Source organism: Scardinius erythrophthalmus (assembly GCF_964197995.2).
Source record: "Scardinius erythrophthalmus genome assembly, chromosome: 20".
In the NCBI taxonomy this organism is placed as follows: Eukaryota; Metazoa; Chordata; class Actinopteri; order Cypriniformes; family Leuciscidae; genus Scardinius; species Scardinius erythrophthalmus.
In genome coordinates, this window is record NC_138240.1 from 7,837,129 (window position 1) to 7,859,197 (window position 22,069).

The 22,069-nt window shown below is 35.7% G+C and overlaps 1 protein-coding gene across 4 annotated transcripts in view; it reads right to left on the reverse strand.

The window, feature by feature from the left end:
- Positions 1-21,862, reverse strand: part of LOC308681081 (low-density lipoprotein receptor-related protein 8-like) — a 32,996-nt gene extending 11,134 nt beyond the window's left edge. Inside the window, exons 1-12 of one of the 4 annotated variants that reach the window (XR_014028981.1) lie at positions 21,743-21,842; positions 17,240-17,590; positions 16,307-16,426; positions 15,805-15,930; positions 14,025-14,196; positions 13,715-13,930; positions 9,767-9,885; positions 7,259-7,398; positions 6,898-7,042; positions 5,339-5,367; positions 3,976-4,050; positions 1,074-1,228 (exon numbers count right to left, since the gene is read on the reverse strand). Coding sequence is in view for 2 of the 4 variants with exons in the window: in XM_081349635.1 (XP_081205761.1) it covers positions 1,074-1,228; positions 3,976-4,050; positions 5,257-5,367; positions 6,898-7,042; positions 7,259-7,398; positions 9,767-9,885; positions 13,715-13,930; positions 14,025-14,196; positions 15,805-15,930; positions 16,307-16,426; positions 17,240-17,590; positions 21,743-21,806 (1,794 nt within the window). In the remaining 2 variants the exon portion in view is untranslated. Of the gene's footprint in view, positions 1-1,073; positions 1,229-3,975; positions 4,051-5,256; positions 5,368-6,897; positions 7,043-7,258; positions 7,399-9,766; positions 9,886-13,714; positions 13,931-14,024; positions 14,197-15,804; positions 15,931-16,306; positions 16,427-17,239; positions 17,591-18,656; positions 18,820-21,742 lie in introns of those variants that run through there. The other 3 variants (XM_081349635.1, XM_081349636.1, XR_014028980.1) reach the window with 3 other exon arrangements.
- Between the last annotated feature and the right edge of the window lie 207 nt (positions 21,863-22,069).

Consider the following 22,069-nt stretch of genomic DNA (forward strand, 5'->3'; position numbering starts at 1 on the left):
CACGTGTGTGAGTTTGGAGAGGCAGCTCACTGTCACTGCAGAGCAAATGGGTGGAGCTTAAGTCTAGCTAGACATCCAGTGAGGAGGAGCGAATGTAATTCGGGCCTAATGGGTGGAACTTAGCCTGGCAAGCCAGACCTACATCAAGATGTTCGGTCTGGCAACTCACCATAGACACGGCTCAATCCGAGGGGCGGGATAAACGGCTGTCTTTCAAATTCACTCGGCACGCAATAGGACAGCGCTTCAACCAACCAGAGCGTTTTCCCAACAGCAGAGCTAACGTTAGTTGGTAGATTCAACTTTTGAATCTGGCCGGCAAAACTAAGAACACATCTTCCTTTTTTAAGAATGACTTAAGTGCCGTTCTTTGCTCTTTTCTCAAAGAAAAACTTAACTCCAAGTCCTCCAGAGTGGCGGCCAAAGCCGATTGGAAAGACTGTTCTCCAGCAGCCGCCATTCTTTGTTTTCAAGTAGCAGGGAACCGTCGCAACTCTGTCGTCATCATGTTAAGCCCGCCCCGCCTACTCTATACACGATGTGATTGGTCTGACCCAATTTAGGTTTTTACAGCTCGAAAGTCAACGGAGAGTTGCTAGACTACCCTGGCTGCAAAATACATTTTGCTGCCGCTAGAGTGCGTCTAGATTTCTAGGCTAGGTGGAACTGCAATATCCAACTACACCCTAACCCTACACAACTATATCCCTCCACAGAGAGGTGGAGCTGGACGTCATTTGACTCTGCAGTGAGCACCACTTGTGAGTTTGTGTATCAGATGAAACCGTATGCCGTTCATTCACGGATAGACACGCAGAAATCACTTATTAGCAACATGCACTGACTAGCTAGCTGTTGTCGCGTTTATTTCTGCTGTGTGATAGGCTGTCAGATTATTAATCCATATTGAGAAAAAATGTGTAGAGCTTATAATCGTTATCGACGTACGTTTTATTGATGATATTGCTTATCGCCTGGCCCTTTAATTGCAATACATTCATTTCAATTCATGGTCATTCCATTTTGAATGAATTATTGTTTTGTTTCTAACTGTTTCTAATTGTGGCTCTTACTTTATGCTCATGTACCACAGGTAGCTTGGATAACAGAAGAGGATCCTGGGATTCTTTAAGAGTCACATCTCCAAGAAGAGAAAGAGAACGAGAGGCACAGAATTCAGACCGCTGCCACCATAGCACCACCCCCACCAACAGCAAAATGATGATGACTAACAAAAAAAGAACAAATAAAGGTTATCAAGGGAACATCAGTCCAGACATTTCTCAAAAAAATCATGAATGCATTAAAGTGGTCCTATGATGCTTTTTCACTTTTTTTAGTTAGTGTGTAATGTTGCTGTTTGAGCATAAAAATGATCTGTAAGGTTACAAGGCTCAAAGTCCACTTCAGAAGGAAGACATTTTATGTAACAGAATCCACTTTCCAGGAACTACAATGTGGTTTTTCCGGGCTTTATGAAGTTACTCAGTTACTCAAGAAGTTAAATGTTACTCTTTTAATTAATCCCTGCCCATGGAATTAGCAAAAAAAAAAAAAAAAGGTGACGAGGCCTATTTGAGCTGTAGTCCAGGCAAAGTAGCGTTTTACGACAGACCAATTGTAAAAAAAAATTCTGCAGCTTAGATCATTTCTATGAGGTGTCAAGAACAACATACTAAAAGTCCTAAGAAATCCTAGTTGAGGAAATATGTTAAATTCTCATCAATCCGAGATATGTCAATAAGGCCAGGCAACAATACACCCCAATGGGGCTATTTTTTTTCCTTTACTCCTATCAAAATGAAACTTTACGCAATGAAAGTACCCATGAAAAGTAAAAAAATTGGTATTACAAGTTTCTTTGAAAATGAATTTTAATATGCAAATGAGCTATACACTAATCGAATATGCCCAAAATACATCCAAATAGGCTAAATTTTTTCCTTTACCACAATACAACTTTACATAGTAAAAGTATATATGAAAAGTATTTTTTTTTGTATTACAAGTTTCTTTTGAAATGAATTTGAATATGCACGAGCGCCACACTATGAATATGTCCTAATTTGAATATGAATATGTCCTAATTTGCATAGACAGATGATTCATTGAATTTAATAAAAAAAATTATCGTAAGTGGTTGCACACAATTGATTTTAGCTACATTTAAAGGCACAATATGTAACTTTTTTGCTTTAAAAATAGCAAAAATCACTATATCTATGTTTTATATATTTTTTAGTTGTGTACTTACATTATCCCGACTGTTTCCAACAACTTTCAAACCAGGAAAATATGTAATTTAATTCGAGAAACGTCCCATTTCTTTATTTCCGTTTTGTCGCCGCCAATGGCGTCATATCCGCGTTGTCCCTGGTTTCCGCTCGTGCTGCCATGGCAACCAGAGCTATGAACCAGAGCCGTCTGAGTAACCAAAGCGACTGACGCGGACAACTTTGTAGTTCGCAATGTCTATCTGCACGCTGTTGTTGTTTCGTTCAAACATTATGGACCATGGCAAGCAGACTTTGGATAAAAAAAGGAGAACTAAAACGAGAATCAATATCAGCGCGGTGTTTTCGAGATGCCGAGAGCTCCCATAGACGGTATATAACAGTATATAAACGAGAGCTCCACGTCTGAGACTTCGACCGCTCCTACATGTACTTTATTAAACAGGTGAGCACATTTACATAAAACTAATCAATGTTATATAGTTCAACAATGATAAAATGTCAGAATATGATCTGTATGTTATTCTAATGTTGATCTAGTTTACTGCTAGTCTCATACAGACAGACTAACACATACATTTCAACACATTCAAATGCAGTTTAGTGTGCTAGTGTAATGTTAGACCAAGTGAAACAGCGCTGCGTTACCTCACTAGTTTAATTTGTCTAATAAACTGACCTGTGAGTAGTAATTCTGCGTGTAGTTCGGTAGAATAAAATGTCCATATTCCTTTTATATCCACGGGACCTGCGTCGCGTTTGGAGCTGGTAGCTGTCTCTTAGCAATCCCGAACTGCTTCATATCACAGTCATGATAAAAACATTGATGTATTTAGTCATCCATAAACATTATTAGATCGGTCGGCTTGACGTTGACGACAAGATCCATAATTCTTAGCAAATGTTGCGTCATCAATCTACGCCTTTGTTATTGTAAATAGGTTAGCGACCCCTAGTGGCGAAAAATGCCATACTGTACGTTTAAACAAATGCATTAAGTTGAACTTGAACTTTGTTTAAATGTAGCTAAAATCAATTGTGTGCAATTTTTTTTATTAAATTCGACAAATCATTTTCAGTTGCATTTTCTATTAACAATTACAAGTTTTATGTTGTTTCTACGATGTAAACAAAGGGCAAAGCTGTTTGGCTCTGCTCGCCTGCTAGCCAACATTAGTGCTGATATAGTGTTAACCGTATAGCTTTTGTAAGCTTTCACTTTTATAAGGCTGTTCACCACCACTTAGAAAAATTAACCATGGTTTTGTGTTAATGGGGCACCTCACTGTCTGGTTACCGACATTCTTCAAAATATCTTCCTTTGTGTTCAGCAGAAGAAATTCATACAGGTTTGAAACAACTTGACACCCTCAGTAAATGATTTCATATTGAAGTGAACTATTCCTTTAATATTTACACCTGAGCAGATGAAATTCAGTTACGGTAAGGGAAGTTACATTTCCTGAACATGCACTAAGCAGTGCCAAACACAATACACTGAGCCAGCTAACCAATCACAGCACATTTCATATTTCAGCTTCATCGAAACAGGAACTACATGGAGCGTTCGAGACAGACTGGGGAAAGAGGCGCTGTAATAATGTAAAATATGTAAAAATAATGTGTTTTTTGGATAATCACGCGTGAAAGCATATTCTAGTACACCCCAAAAACAAAATCAAGACTTCATAAAAAAGCATGATAGGGCCCCTTAAGGCTGCAACAGAGAAGTTGAACCAACCAGTCAAAGACAGAATCCAGGAAAATGCTGAATCAGGAAGTGGGGTTCCTGTTCTCGACCGCAATAGATCCTTGTCTGAAAAGGAAAAGTAAAAAAGAAATTCAAACTAAAAGAAAGGGGAAGAAATCTAAGAGGAAGGAAGAAACACTTTCTATTTTTGTTCTTGAAACGGAAGGCTGTGCATTCAATCAAATTCTACTGTCATGTGCCACAAATGTATTTGCCACTTAGTTGAAGCCAGGCACATTTCAAAATCTGAACTGCTAAATGTGGACACTAACGTGTTCAGACATTATAAACATTAACACCATGGATGCCTGTTAAGCTCATTTAAAACAATGTGTGTTGTGAACAGCGCTATATAAATAAAACTGACTTGAGAAAAAAAAGGCATAGTAAAAAAGAAAAAGAAAAGTTATACCCTTCACAATTCTGCTACATAAAACCATTTAGAAAAAATAAACAATTAGTCTCAGTCATCCTGCTTCTGATCTCAAGTTTTGCTTTTGTATGAGACTCTTTTCCAGTAATTGGTTAGGTGAGTACACAACTAACAGAAGTCAAAGGATGATATCCTGTTTATGTATTAATAAGAATATCCTCCATTTTCCAACTGAGAATCAACTGAGTATCTAGTCCTCTGGTCTCTGTCCCTCTTATTTGGTTCTCCCAGCGCACTGTAGTGCTTCACGAGATCTGGAGAGCATTGCAGAAGACTGTAGATAATTGAATAAAAAAAATCTCACAAATTAACAATTAGAAACCAGATTATAAACCGGTATTTTCCTTTCAGTATTCAGTATTTTATCATTCAGTATTTTATCAGATCCATGCATTTTGCCATCATTTTAAAACATTTAAAGTCAGTTTTTAAAAATCACAGGTTAGAACCAGTACTTTAAAGCAAAACAAATAAACAAGGCTTGTACAAAATTAAATGCACACAAGACACGGTTGCAAAGAAAAGAAAAAAAAGCAGAAGTGGTTTTCACAGCAAAGGTATGACGACAAATCAAATGCAGCATTTCGGAAAGTACATGTCACTTTACGGTTAGAGTTAGCCTAACTTGTGGGTTAAGCAACTTGTAACAACTACAGCATCAAATGTTACCAGAACATTGTGTTTGACATAGCAGGTGCTTACCTAACAAAAGAGCAAAATAAGCAAGATAAGCAAGATATGGTCTACTAAACAGTAAATTGTACCCCACTCAGTAACTAAGAAGAACCTGGGATTATGAGGTTAACCACTAATGTACACAGACACAAATTCTCACGTACCAAAGTTAGTCTGTTGTGGGTCAGAGCAAATTAATTGAGGTTTTTTAGAGAAGAGATCTGCGACGCAGACTGACAAACAAACCTCTCCAGAGATACCGCATACAGCATGACCTGAAGTTGCATGTGCAAACACACAGATACAAACACATCAACACATTGAAAAATATTGAATTTCTATGTATTAGAAATGTCAGTAAATTCAAAGCATGTTTTGGTTTTGTAGCTAATGCGAAAAACCACAAATTCTTTTGAATTTGTTGTAATAAACTCTGTTTTATTACTATTTGTCACATTTCAGAATAAAAATCATCAAAACTAAATGGAAGTAAGAATTCTTTAGTGACCAAAAAAAAAAAATCGTACACAAATCTGCATACTCTTTATGTTCTCTATGAAACTAAAGTTGTAAATTGCATCCTGGGATGCTTTTTTCAAACACTACTGAATAAGTTCATATGTGTCATTTGAGGTTGGCATTTTTAAGATAATGGAAAACATAAATTCAGACTTTTATTTAAAGAAATGTCACACTTAAAACCAGCAGAGTAACACTTTATAATAAAGGACTCATTTGTTAACATGAACTAACATTGAGCAATATATTTTTACAGCATTTGTTAACCACATCCTTGTTAGTCCAGTTTTTTAATTTTTAATTATGAACAAAGGTTGAACAAATTGCAATAGAAGCAAACTCAACTGATTTTGTATCCTCAATATGTCCTGAGTAGGGAAAAACAAGTCCAAAAGAATCCCATTAGGGGAAAGTTTCGAAAAAGACCCAAATATAGCCTATTCATACGCCTATTCCTTTTCTTACGTGAATAGGGTAAAATTTTTAACCTTTAGATATCACCATGAAAATTACTGAGTTGATTACTTACATCAAGACAAACAAAAAATGTATTACAAGTTTTTTTAAATTGTTTGTTAATATGGACAAACGGTGCATAATCTAATTACGTATGTGCTAATTTGCGCAAATACCACAACAGATCTAAACATTTGGTCTAGCCAGGTGAAAATGTCTTGTTGGATCTTGTTGACATAACAGTAAAATACTTAATGTTAAGGTCCGAATGGAACCCATTTAGGCTACCCATGAGCATTAAAACAGAGCAGGAAGAAGTACTGTAAACCAGCACTACTAGTGGTAACAGTTTCCAATAAGATTTAATTTGTTAAGTAAGGGATAATGTAGAGTGAGGCGGTTGTTATAGCGAATACAACCCCTTCAGGCTTATTTAAGAGCCCTCCGCTTCGTATCGCGGTCCTGATCAGCCTCAACTGACTTTTGATATATTGCATGTTAAGATATACACACAAAGTATTCTGGGGGGCATTACATTTTTGTGAAGATTATGAAAAAGTTAATATTTCGTTGGTTCTCTAATCTTCGCATGCATTCATAATTTCTTTATTTGACAGCCTGGCCAAAAACAATATCCACACAAGTTGGCATGTTTCATTGCATTATCACATATAAAACAATTGACCCCAAGCACAACTATGCAATATACTTGCAAAATCTTAAAAACATTTTTAATGTTATCTAAACAAAAGGTGAAGAATCTGAAGATATCAATTTTTCTAGGCCGGACATCACTTTTGGCCACTAACAGTGTAAAGATTTTTGTCTACCTGCAGGCTGTAACAGTGGCTGAAGGATGACCAGCCCAGCGGGTGTAACGGATCCGAGTCTCTGAGACACCTGGAGCATATTGCCGTTGTGTTTGTCTGCACTGCAGATGGATCTGGTAAATTGGTCACTCCAGTACACTCGACTCTGCAGGGCATATACATCAGAAATTCAGTCCTACTCCATTATCAATGCCATTATATATTTTATAATATTAATTTTCCATAAAAATCAAAACACATAATATGTGAATATGGATAATATGAAACATTATAGAGTGTCACGGGTGTGTTTTCATTTTATTGCCGTTATTAAATCAACTGTGGACATTTGTAGTGAAATTGCATGCAATGTATTATGTACCTCAAATACGGCCAGTCCAAATGGTTGATCCAGATAACCATTAGACTCTACAACCATCTTTCTATGTTGTCCATCAAATGCAACCCTTGATATTGTGCGCAGACCTGAGTCTGCCCAGTACAGCAGACCACGAGGGATATCTTAATGAAGAAAGAAAGATTATATCTATCAGCTTATTTATTAACTTTAACTTGACCAAAATAGATGACAGTTAATCTTTTATCAAACTCCTATCTTGTCTTATCTTGTTTTCTAACTCTTATCTAGTTGTTCTTGTTTGATTAATGGATTAGTTTAAAGGGGTCATAAAAAAAAAAAAGATTTTCCTTGATCTTTTGACATAAGAAGTGATTCTACTATAAAACATAACCTTTAAAGGAGAACTCTGGTCAATTTTAACATTGAGCTAATTTTTTTGTACATTTGGAGTGCTGTCAATACAGAGAACAACGACAAAAATCGGTGTTGCCTACACCGAGTTATTCTATTTTTAAAATTTGCACCCTGTTGACTTCAATGGGGCAAATACTAAACCTGCTTTTAGCCTCTTAACATCCTTGATGTGTCATTGTGTCAAGTGCACAGGTCATGTGAGTGATTCCTTCAGAGTGAACACGAGTGAATCTGACTGCAGTAGATGTGAAAGATACGTATAAAAATGATGTTATTTAAGCCAGCGCAAATACCTGTTTACATCCTGTTCTCAGTTTAAGTCCAAAGTAATCGATTGCCGAGTTCACGCGCGTGATCATAGGTAACTAAACCTATGCACGTGAACTCGGCAATCGACTACTTTGGACTTCAACCGAAAAACAGGATGTAAACACAGGTATTTGCGCTGGCTGAAATAACATCATTTTTATACATTTCTTTCACATCTACTGCAGTCAGATTCACTCGTGTTCACTCAGAAGGAATCACTCACATGACCTGTGCACTTGTAATGACACATCAAGGATGTTAAGAGGCTTAAAAACCATTCGCTGTAATACTGAATAAAAGCGTCAGTGAGCGACATCTTCTGTTTAGTCATCAGTAAGACATTACAATGAGTTTCACTTTATTGAAACACGACACGGCAAATGACAATTAATTTTTTTTTTTACTTTATCGAAAATTATGAACTATGAATAACCTATAAGAACGAAAAACAATGGTACATTCATTCATAATTCAGTTTTCATGAAACACCGCAAGTCATCCTTTGTCAATTATAACTATGGTAACTTCAAGTGGCTAATAAACTTTATTTGACACAACCAAGACAGGCTATGAGCATATGTAATACGTTGTTTCAAATTGTTGGCAAATGTTCAACTATGCAATATATTTTCAATATTGGAAGTTTTCAAAACAATTCAACACGTGTAATGGCAGAAATGTTGAAAATTATTTTAATGTGCAAAACTGCTATCCACTCATAGCGGTGGGTGTTGTTTACTTCCAAGTCTTGAATACGATGCACACATCAAAACAGAAAAGAAAATTTCTTATTACTTCTAAATTACAATGTTTTTTATGTAATCTTGATAACATTATAAGTGGACCTCAGAGAACATTATAAAAAATGTGACCTCAAAATTCATGACCTCTTTAAGGATGAGTTTTAGCCTGGGAAAACCCAGACAACTTCCGGCAAATTTAGATTTGCTCTGCAAGTAGTCTGGCAAAGGGCTCATTCAAGTCCATTTCCATGCCGTCGAAATCGCGGCACCAATCAGAAACGTTGAGGCGGGCTTTACACAATGACGATCGCTCTGATTGGTTTTAGGTCTATCCAATTGCGCCCAGAGGCATTTGAGCGATGTCCGAAACGGTAAGAAATTAAATTCGATTTAATAGAGGATTTTAACTGTGACAAGATGATTGCCAGGGCAGTTTACGTGACAGGACGCACGCGACAGATTCGTCCGATAAAGATGACGAACTATTCTGTCCCAAAGCTTGCCTACTTTTTTGCTACACATTCAAAAGTAAATACATTTTCTTCACAAAAAGAGTAACGTTACATACTTTTATGGCGTAAGGCGAATTGGGACGTAGCATATGGCTTTACACGATGACGATCGCTCTGATTGGTTTTAGGTCTATCCAGTTGCAGTTGACGCCCCTTTGGAAATGAGTTATTAAAGAAGCTTTGCCAAACCATAACTCAGTTACTACTGAGAATGGTCTGGTTTTAACCAGGCTAGATGAGTTTGGTTTCATTTATATAAAATAAAAATCTTGGTACAAAAAGTAATTAAGTAAAATGAGCAGGCTGGATCTCACAACTAAATTGCTCATGAGAACACTTTACACTAATATATAATTAATAATAATAAATAAAATAACAAATAATAATAAATTAACTAACAACGAACAGTTGTATTTATATTAAGAAACAAACAAAGATTAATAATAACTAACAAATGTAGGCTACTTCTCACTGTTGGTTAATTTAAGTTAATGCATTAACAAACATTAATTAATGGGACCTTTTTGTAAAGTGTAACAGAGAAGTCTAACCTAGAGAGATTGCGGCAGGGGAACGTATGGATGAATTTATCAATGTTATTCTGCTTGTCCCATCCAAACTGGCTCGCTCAATTCTGGGAGACACCCCACTCTCTGCCCAGAACAGATACCTATGGAAGAAAAACAGGTTTAGAACACAAACTAATTCAAACAATCTAAGGAACACAAACAAAGATGTGTAGAAAACTAATACATTTCTGTGAGTCCATATAATGGAAGTGGATGGGCCGCTCAAAGCTGACGCTTCAAAAACCATGCAAAATGAACACAACGATAATTCATAACACCTTAGTTGAGGAATCAGTAGCCACGATTCCATTACAATTTTGCGCAAAACTTTTGCAATATTTTCTATATGTCGATAAAAAAAAACGATGTTATGCGACTGAAACATTTTTGTGTGTGTGTGTGTGTGTGTGTGTGTGTGTGTGAGAAGTCATTCCAAAAATCATGGCAACAGATGTTGGTAGGTTTACGTATATTGCAGCCACCGCACTAGCCATTATTTTTAATCGAAGGAGACGTAGGCGTGTTATCCAAGCATTAATGGCAAGAAAAGCCCCTTATACTTGTGAGCGGCACGTATGAGGTGTTTCTGTGTGTTTCTCCCTCCTATCTGCTTCAAGGTCTTGATAAATTGTGGCATTACTTTGTTGTCTAGAATCCAGTATTTCCGTAATTCTTTTGTCTTTTATGAGTTTAATAAAAAACTCTTGTCTCGTCTTCTGTCCAAACATACTGCATTATCTTTAAAGAATGATCGACTTTTACGTAAGCCAGGTGACCTGTAAATGTGAAAAAACTGTTTCCATTACAGTTTTGCAAAATACTCCTTTTTCGTATTGGTTGAAAAACCACCTCATGCGAGCATAAAAACTTCTTTTGCAAAATTAACGCGTTTCTATTGGGCTTCATTTCAATTTGCGAAATTTGAAGGGTAATGGAAACGCGGCTATAATGTCTTCTGAAGTGAAAGATAGGTGTGTGTGAGAAAAATACTAATATTTTAAACTTTTTAAACTATAAACCATAGCTTCCAGGCAACTGTCAAATGTGGATTCATGAGGTGTCAGATAAAGTTGCTCAATCTCTGTTAATCTCGATTATCTTATTGTTGCTTCAGGCAATTAAAATAGGAGGAAATTGAAGAGAGAGGAGCTTTGATAAACCAGCTGGCTGATGTTACAATTCCTTCTTGTTTTTTTTAAATCATGCTTGTCAAGTTCAGTCAGCAATTAATTGAATTGATATCCAGTTCCTCAGGTTTTTCCCTTTCTCTTAGGCTACGTTTACACGGAAACGATCTGAAGAGAAAAAGCAAAAGTGATCACTTTTTATTCTGCGTTTAGACGAGCGTTACCGGGGGGAAATCTGCGTGCATATGGTGACGCAAAAGTGTGTGAAATTCAATGTAGTATGCACTCCAGGCGGCAATGTGAAGCACTGATCGGTGCCTTCACTGTCTAGCAATTTTTTGCGTTTTTACCATTTAGACGGAAACGCGACGGTGGAGCGTTTTTAAGATTTCCACTCTGGAGGGGTTACACTTTTTTGCGTTTTTAAGCCCCGAAAACGCCAACGCCGTCGCCGTCTAAACGAAAGGCACATCTGATAAAATATTTTTACGTTTTCACCCGCGAGCGTTCTCGTGTAAACAGGGCCTTAATTTACAAAACTGCTTTGAATAACTTCCATGTTAAAGATTCGTGAGAAGGAAGCTCCTACTTATTTAGGTGTGGCTATTTCCTTGTTCCTCCTCTAGCACTGTCGAGATGATAAGAGGTAATTGTGGGAGGTTTCTAAATGTATTCCCAAGTTTTTTTCTTAAAATTTCTGCAAAATGAGACGAGGTGTCTGTTAAAGAGAAGAACAATCAACAGAACAGGTCAACACGGCAACATAGACCCTCACCAGCCAAGATTTCTACATTTATAAATGAAAAAACTGTTGTGTAGTTTTCCTTTACTGTATGAACATATCATATTTGGTTTCTTACATTATGATAAAAGTATGGAGAATGAGGCATGTACATTATTAATAATGTTTAAGTGCTTAAGGAATTAGAGAATTAGTTCCTATTATGGAGAGTACAAACAAATAAAGCTATTAAAATGTTATTTAATGCATTTAAGATTTTTGAAATAGCAAAGACATTCATTTTTTCTTTCTTTTTTATTCATCTGTGTAGATTGTATTTACAGTATATGCAAATTCATGGCAGTTTTGTAATTGTTTTTCGAAGTGACAGTCAACTTCTGTATTACTTCTTGCGCCAATTTCTTCACAATGTGTGTCCAAAAACATAGTCCTCCTAACCCTATCCCAACCCATAACTTCTACCTAAAATCAGAGGGAATCAATAGGTGAACAAGAATGGTGTAGTTGTCTTGTGGATGTTAACCTCAATGACGATTGTTAGATTTGTGATTCTCAGAGTGCTACTGCTTCGATCTTTGTTTTGGCCAGTGTGTTATTCCCCTGTGTTCTCTGGTTGCATTGTGTTTAAATAAACACTCCTCTGCTTCTTCCTGGTTATTTGGTCACATTGTTTGTGTAAGAGTTAAGATAACCAGGAAAAACAAGATGTACTAAATATTGCGTGATGTGAGGGTGAGTAAATGATGAGAGAATTTTCAATATTGGGTGGAGTATACCTTTAAAGACAACATGATCAATATTGACCATATCTTTCATGAATAAATGTTATTGTGCACAATTCATCACAATGACATTATTCTTTATTCTTATTATAAATCAAAATATTAGCACTTGTCTTTATATAAAATATATTACATCGTATGTCTAGGTACATCGTAATATTTTGAGGAGTTGCTAATATTAATATCAAATGACATTTAAGGAAGAATAGCAAAAGAATATTGACCTATAATATCCATCCACCATATTTCTCAAATTCCTATGATTTGAATAAAGTCCTGTCCTACATTCTTTTCCAGCAGAGTTGTTTTTTCTTTCTGGTTCACATTTATGCAACTTTTGCCCGGATTCACAGACAAGGCTTAAGCCTAAAATGCATGTTTGACCTATTTTAACCTAAACAACTTGCACTGACAAAATAAATCAGTGGCATTGTTTTGTCTCAAGATGCACACCAGAATTTTTTTTCTAAGGCACATTTATACAAGCTACTTAAATGTCCTAACTGAACTAAGACCTGGGGCCTCATTTATAAAACTTTGCGTAGGATTTGCGTCAGAAGTGGCGTACGGATGAAACATAAAAAACCTGTGCGTACGCACATCCTACGCAGTTTTCCCTTAACAAATCACAATCAATTTTAAATGTAGTGCAGCTTTGCGGCTTCATGTCACGCCCATAGTTGACCATAAATAGTCCGTGAAACGCCCACAAGTTAATATTCATCATTTGCCACATCTTCTAAGAGCCAGCCACTTGCATCATTACGCATTGTGATGGCATCATGGCATTTTATTACCATCCATTTGATTGCATCTGACAAGCTACAGATGTGTTATGAGGATGAATTGCATAACATGCCAATATTATTGCAGAACATATTTCACACTGCAGATGAATCAAACGGGTGTTCGTGTAGGCTGTTAATTGTAAGACTTGCTTTATGAAGTCTTCATGTTATTTATGAGAGGCAGTATTGCCATTTCTTTTACACAACGGCCTACAGTTGCACACTTTCACATGTTTCTTCCATTTGCTGACGGTGTCGCCATTTCACCCATTTTTGTGCGTACGCCTAGGTCAGAGTTTGCGTGAAGGGCCGCACATTTTCCCGTCAAGTTAGCTTTTTATAAATACCAATTATTGCGTAGAGAGCGGCATACGCCTTCTTTTGTGCGTACGCAACATTTATAAATGAGGCCCCTGCTATTGGCTTAATCTAAGCCCTGCCTGTGAAACCGGGGATAAGTGATTTATATAGAGAAGAAGACAGTATTTTACCCTAGCAGTGGCTGGACAGCAACTGCAGTAGGTCTGGAGAGTCCAGACACAAGCTGCCTTTGTTTGGAGTCATTCAGAGAGGCCACGTGTAAAGCATGAGTACTGGTGCTGACCCAGTACAAAAGCTCATGGATCCAGTCCACCGCCAATCCCTGAACACCTATGGAGGCGTTTAACAACACAGCTGGTCTATGGTCACTGGCATCTAAAGACATTCTGAAATAGACATAAACTGGCTTAAATTGTGTGTTTTGTGATCAAATGTATGAATAGCATATTCATTTTCTATTTAATCAATATGGTGCTGCACCTGTAGATGACGTCATTCTCTGGACTGGTCCAGTATAGCATGTTATTTGCATTAAGTGCTGTAACAGGTCCTTCCGAGACACTTTTATACGTGATGTTTCTTTGCTCAGAGCCGCTGAGGTCCATCCACATAACACCCTCATGAGTGCTGACCACCACATGACCAACAGCACCTGTACAAGACCAATCGCTCACCCGAATCAATGTTGTTACTGTTAATTCAAACTATTTAAAAAAATTATTAACTGAAATGAAATACAAATATTTGATTACTAGATTTTAAAATCGAAATTAAAACTAAAAAAAATGACAGCTAAATAGATATATAAAATTTATAAAAATGACAAACAAACAAACCAAAATTACAGATCCCTTAAAGGAAGGAATGGAGATGGAGGAAAAGTTATTTGTCAATGCTTTTGTGTTCCCCTGAGAAACCTTGAGTGAGTTCGCTCACAAAGTTTTTCAGGGGAACACAAAACATTTGCGAGAGAACGCAAAAGCATTGACTTATTATTTTTTCTCCCATCTCATATTTTTTTCCCGCCACCACCATATCCCTTTAGGGGATCCGTACAAAATTACAAAACTTAAGATAAAAATAAAATGAAAACAGAAAACATATAAGCCAATACAAAATTTTAAGAAATAATATACACAACACAACCATTCAAAAGTTTGGGGTCGTAAGATTTTTTTTATTGTTTTGAAAGAAGTCTGTAGGCTTCCTTCTTAAGCCACTTCCGTGAGGGAAAGTATGTTTGACGCTACACCTGTTTTAACCAGACTTGAAATTTTTTGTAACAAAAAGGTGAAAACTTGGAAACAAAACTCTTAATTCAAAAACAAACAGTGTGGTGAAATGTAGGTCAAAAAACTGTCTCCCTTCCCCTCAGCCCTTGCCACATCACTTCCTGTTTAAGATGGCTACCTACAGGAAGTTCCCAAAAGGGGTGCAATTCTTTCCCTTTCCCCCAGGGGGAAGTACAGACCCTAGTTACATACAGCCGTGACATTAAGTAACATTATTAATAGCCTTATGGCTCCTACAAAGTCTCTTATGGTAACAAAAGCTGCAATTATTTGTTTAAAATTACAGTAAAAACTGAAATATTGTGAAATTATATAATTACAATTTTAAAATAACTATTTTATATTTCAATATATTTTAAATTTTAATTCATCCTGTGATGGTAGCCGAATTTTCAGCATCATTATTCCAGTCTTTAGTGTCACATGATCATTCAGAAATCATTCTAATATGCTGATTTGTTGCTCAAGAAACATATCTGATTTTTATCAAGGTTGAAATCATGTGCTGAACTGCTGATGATAAACTGTGATCAATTTTTTTATCGTCATTTATTTGAAATACAAATCTCTTAGAATTTGTATTGTCACTTTTGATTATTTAATGCATGCTTGCTGAATAAAAGTATTACATTTCTTTAAAAGAAATCTTACTTTTGAATGGTAGTCTAATAGTATATAAATAAGGTTACGTTTTATTTTATAGTGTCCTCATTACACATTAATGTAATGGCTACAGTAAAAAAAAAAATGTGATCATAACTACAAGCATCTAATCCAAACCCTATAGTAAGTGCATGTTGTTAATTAATGTTACTCAGTACTTAACTGTATAATTACACTATAACAAGGACACTATAAAGGAAAAAATATAAAATTATCATAAATAATATCAAATTATCACTGATACACTACACATGCAAAATATTTAGCATCTTTACAGGACAATTATATTTAAATGATCCTCTCACCTGTAGCTTTGCACTGTCCAGTCCCGGCGGTCAGTTCATACCCATCCTGACATTCACACGCAGGAGATCCATCGAAACTGCCGCAAATTTGATCACACACATCCGAATCAAGACAGTGGTCCACATCTAAAAGTGAAAAGTTAAACCTATTAATACTAAAAAAAAAGGTCAACCATGATTATTGGCATAACCAAAGAGAGAAGGATTACTAGTTTAGCTAATTTTATAGGTTTGGTGAAAAAAGCGTAATAAGTAAGTTTCCCTGCATTAAAACTGCAAAAAAAAGATTTAATTTGACATGGAGGAGTGGGTCACTTCACAGGGGAGGAAATGTTTAGATCAAATAAGCTGTTGAATACTACTTGTTATAGCTAGGGAACCACCCTGTTATTGCTCTGACAGTAAATAAAGCATTTCTACAATGACGTTTCTAGAGTAACATTGAATGCACTGGATCACATAAAGTCATTTCTCCAGTTAACCTGTGTGAATCATTTCTCACCCTCGCAGTGTGTGTCCGTGACCAGCCTCATTCCACTGGGGCAGTCACACATAAAGCCAAATGGCAGATCAATACACATGTGAGAACATCCGCCGTTATCGATCTCACATTCGTTTTGATCTACACAAAGACAGAAATAGAGAGTGAAAGAAAGACAAAAAGTGAATTATGAGGTTTCTAAATGTATTCCCAAGTTTTTTTCTTAAAATTTCTGCAAAATGAGACGAGGTGTCTGTTAAAGAGAAGAACAATCAACAGAACAGGTCAACACGGCAACATAGACCCTCACCAGCCAAGATTTCTACATTTATAAATGAAAAAACTGTTGTGTAGTTTTCCTTTACTGTATGAACATATCATATTTGGTTTCTTACATTATGATAAAAGTATGGAGAATGATGCATGTACATTATTAATAATGTTTAAGTGCTTAAGGAATTAGAGAATTAGTTCATCGAACATAGTTCATTAGAACATTCATAAAAAAAAAAAATGAAGCTTCTTTCATAAAGCACTTTTCGTACTGGTCTACATTACATATCATAGTCTATTTTTAAAGAAATTAACACTTTTATTCAGCAAAGACCAGTGTTATTTTAGTATAAATAAATCAGCGTATTAGAATGATTTCTGAAGGATCATGTGACACTGAAGACTGGAGTAATGATGCTGAAAATTCAGCTTTCAAAATATATTAACATAGGAAACAGTTATTTTAAATTGTAATAAATTATAGTATTTCACAATATTACTGTTTTTAATTGATCAAATAAATGCAGTTTTTGTGAGCATAAAAGACTTCTTTCAAAAACTCAATATAAAATATTATAAACTCCAACATTTTAATCAGTGGTGGAATACTATTTTTTATTAATATATATAATAAAAATAACAAAGCTGTATGTATACGGCAGAAATAAAAATGCATCTCACCACAGTTCTCTTCATCGCTGCGATCTTCACAGTCAGGGGAGTGGTCACACCTCCATGAACTGGGCACACAGTGTCCATTAGCACATCTGAACTCTGACCTGGCGCATGTCTGTGGTTTAGATAGCGATGCGCATGCGTCTAACTGTTCATCTGCTCCATCTGAGCAGTCCAGCTTTCCATTACAAATGCTGCGGGCAGAAACGCATTGCGCTGCTGCCACACAGTGGAAGGAGCCACTAGTGCAGTTCAAACAGGAGATCTCATCGCTTCCGTCGCCACAGTGGTCCACACCATCACAGCGCTGATTCACAGGCACATATCTGCCATTATTACACACAAACTTTGGAAAACCTGCGAAAATAAAAGCTGTTCTTCAGTTCTGAAAGATGAAAGAGGACAGTTTGAAATTTGAATAGCTTAAGACGATCACAGAAAAAAGATCAAATTCTCTAAGACAACATTTAGTAAAATTGTGCAAGTAGGCTAGGTGAATTAGGGTAATCTGGGACATTTCTTGCACTTTTGGCAATTTACTGTATTGTCAGTTACCAAACTGCAACATCTGGCAATAATATATAAACAAAAAAATAAAAATAAAAAAACAGCGCAAGCTATTTTATGCTAATTTTTATCCTGTCCTGAAATGTAATTTTACATTTTAATCCTATTGCATGTATATAACGCAAACATCTTCAGAGAAAAATCTAAAAGTTTTCTTTATGACTTATGTTCTTGTTACAATAAACTTACACAAAACTTATGCCCAGTTGCAACAAACTGCTTACGCTACGAAGGTTTGTTGCAGCCAGTTGTGACCCTTGGATTATTTATTTTATGAGAGTTTCCTATACCTTATGATAATACAAAACACAACAGAAATTTAAATTCAGTTCTGTTTTCTCCCATAAAAGCTTTTTAATTTATGAATATCTTGACATTTTTTATTGATTGAATGAATGTTTGAACTATTTATAATAATAAATTACTTTTTGCACACTTGTTAGACCTTTCAGTAATTTCCCACCTGGTAAAACAAAATAAGTAATGAATAACTGTAAATGTCATAGAAGTGGCATAACAAATGAACAGGTTTTTTATTTGAATTTGAAACAGCCAATATCCATGTTGTTTATGTTCGGTAAACTATATATCTATATACATCTAAGAATAAATTAGTACATCCCCTCTGAAAGTTAACAAATTCAGCAACTTACGTAGAAGACATATTAACCCTCTGGGCTTCTTCGTGCAAAAACGCACGAAAACGTTTACTTTTTTTTTTTTTTTTTTTTGCTTTATCGGAGGGGGATGAAACTTGGTGACTTTTGTTATATTACCTATGTGAACACACAAAAAAATCAAGGAGATGATTCAGATATGTTAAAGGGTCGTAAAAAAAAAAAAGAGTCACACTTACCTTCCTTCGTGCAAAAATGACCGACCATAGGAAATGAATGGGAAATACGAAAAAATAGGAAAACTCAGAGAAACTTTTGGTGGTACAAACTTCAAATCAGCCACGGCGCCGAAAAAAAGTGCACAGCAATGAAGGGGTGACACTAGTCTAAAACATCAAGAGTGCAAATATGACACAGAGATAGCCTTTTTGTACAGTCTTTGACGCCCCCTCATGGGCAATTGTTTCTCCATGAAGAATATCTTGTCATAAAAGTAATAGATTATGTTCATTTTGGGCTCATTTTAATTGTAATAATATGCTGTAAAAAATGAAGTGCCATTTTCAATGATCTGTGAATGTTTCATGAGCTGTATGTTTTTGGCACATTGCAGTACATTATTTTATAGATTATGAAAAAAATAAATTCTATTTATCAGCAAATAACTCAGCAATACTTAAGATTTTTTCAAAGTGGATACATTCACTGTAAAGTTCAGACTAAGCTTTCAAATGACATCAACTTTGTGTTAAAGGAGAACTCGGCAACTCTAGCGAACTCTAGTCACTTCTTCGCTGATTTTCTCTTTTGTTGTCGCATGTTTTCCCCACGAGCTCCCCTACAGCTGTGGGGGGGGGCGTATATTTCACAACACGGTCGTAAAAAACTCACTTGCGGCGGCCTCCTCCCCCTCTCTACCGCTGCTCATGTGCGTTTGTTTTGATCGGAGCAAGCCAACTGTATCGTGTGGAGCTATGTCTACCGAGGTGGGTAATCTGGTAATACATCATACATGCGTGTGTGTTTATGTCGAATTGCCATAAAGCAATTCGTGTTTCGCGCTCGTTCTCGTTCTCACGAGACTTCCTATTTCTATCTTGCCGGGACGCGATATTTTTTTTCCCAGGATGGTAGGGGAAGACTCATGAATATTCATTGGGGAAGTCATCCCTGATTGGTCTGATGACCTACCCCTAACCCCACCCCTAAACCTACCCGTCACTGGGGTTAAGACCAATCAGGGATGACTTCCCTAATGAATATTCATGAGTCTTCCCCTACCATCCTGGGGAAAAAAAACATCGCTGCCGGGACTAGTCCCCAAGTTGCAAGGTTGGTTTTCCGCCTGGGAACGCTGGGGGGAGCGGGGAAAGTCACCAATATCACCAGAACTGGTTGTTTAACCATCCAAATGATTTCTAGACAGTTTTATTAAGTTAAAAAAGTTACCAAGTTCTCCTTTAATCAAGGCAAAAAAAAAAAAAATTAAATATGGTAATGAATATTTTCGCAGCTAGGTGGCGCCTGCTGGTGGAACACTAAGTTTTAGAGGGAATACTCATCACTCGTTAGGAGTTAATAAATGATTAGATGCATTAAAAAGCTGAGATCCTAAGCTTTAAAATTATATATATTTTGTGTTGTTCCATTCAGTGGTTGCTTAGTAATTAGATTTTTTTCTTTCCGAATGGGAATAAAAAAAATAAAAAAAGGACATTACACACATTTAAATATTTTTAAAGCCACTAGATGGCGCTCTTCTCCCTTGAATTTTTTTTAAAATGTTGCATAAAAAAAAAATATATATATAATAATAATAATAATAATAATAATAAATATATATATATATATATATATATATATATATATATATATATATATATATATATATATATATATATATATATATATATAAATTCTAATGGAAAAAATAGCTCATAAAAATTATATAATTAATGCAAAGCATCATAAAAATCTTTAAAAATTCGAAATAATAATAAAAAAATATTATTGAACAAAAATATATTTCATTGGTTTTCCTGGGGGGGGGGGGGGGGGATTTTTACATTTTAAGGCTTCGTACGTTTTTGCACGAAAGGAAGCCAAGTGTAACACATTAATGAAGAAGCCCAGAGGGTTAAGTAATAATCAGGAAGATAATATTTTGTTATCAAAGTGGATAAATGTTGTATTGCAAAACTGAGTATACCCTCCTCATGAAAGTTACAAAATATTTTCTGGTGCAAGTTGGGATACTTGTGCTTAGTCATGAATTCACACATTATATCATCAATACAAAATCTTGTAACAGAAGATGCTACCATCTCCTTATTCCCTGCGTTGTTGGTCACTTTCTCAACATGACAATGATTGAAAATTGTTCATTGTACAATTATTTTACCTGACCTTAACTCTATTGGGCACTTGTAGAGGATTTTGAAGAAACAATTTGAGGAACACTCCCCATCAAATCAAACACTGAAGGCGGTCATCATCCAGGAGTTAAACAGTAAAAACAGTTAATAGATGTAAATATTTGTCCTGAACTTGGTCAGTGCAGTATACTTCAAGTTATGGAGGACAAATGACATACTAGAATATTACATATTTGTTGAATTTAATTGTGTACATTTTTGTGTCCTTATTTTTGCAACTCTTCGTCAAAGCAAAATTCACTAATTTACTTATTTTACAGATATTGATGACATATTTTTCTCCGTTTTAATTAAGTGTATGTTTGATACATTTTAATTTGGTCATTTTTCCATTTTATATTTCTAGATTACAATTCATGGAAAAATGACCAATTTAAAAAATTAATATATATATATTTAATATTAACATCGTTAGCCTCATAGCATAATTGCCTAAATCATTTTTTTATTAATTATTTCTTAGGCAATTATGCTGAGGCTAACGATATGTTAATGTGAAAAACAATCCAGTCAAACCATTATATTATATTATATTATATTATATTATATTATATTATATTATATTATATTACATTATATTATGTAATTAACTTTGACACAATACCAAGGACAGGCGTATAAATACAGTGATAGTATATTTATTTTGGTATATTTAAAAGTGCACGTGCTTGACAGTAATTTAGTAAGTGAGAATATCTTTACATTTCGCGAGGAAACTCGGAACATCAGTTTGACAGAGCACGAGGCGTTCGATCCAATCAGATGGCGTGACAGCGCCGCGCGCAACGTGAGGTCCAATAGGAAAGTGTGAACACTAGCGATGCATTCAGACATATTAGCACATGCATTTATAATCCTCTGTCCACACATATTTACAAACCATCACTTACCTTTCGTTAAAGGAAAACGTGACACACAAGTCAACAGCAGTAGTAATGCACCAAGGTGTTCCATGCCTTGCTCAGCGTCCTCTAATGTGCGCTCTTGTCGCGAGGCAATTGCGTCATTTCCGCACTACAGATTATGTAGTCACCCCAAAATTTAAGTTCACCTCCAAAAAGTTTTAGCATACTAATGTATGAATGCCATTGCATTAGATAACAGAGTATCAAACAAAAATATATATTTTTAAAACACACAGAAAAAGCTCACGTTTAAGGGCAACATTTAAAAATAAGACATTAGTTTGATTTTAAATTATAAAACAATAGATACAC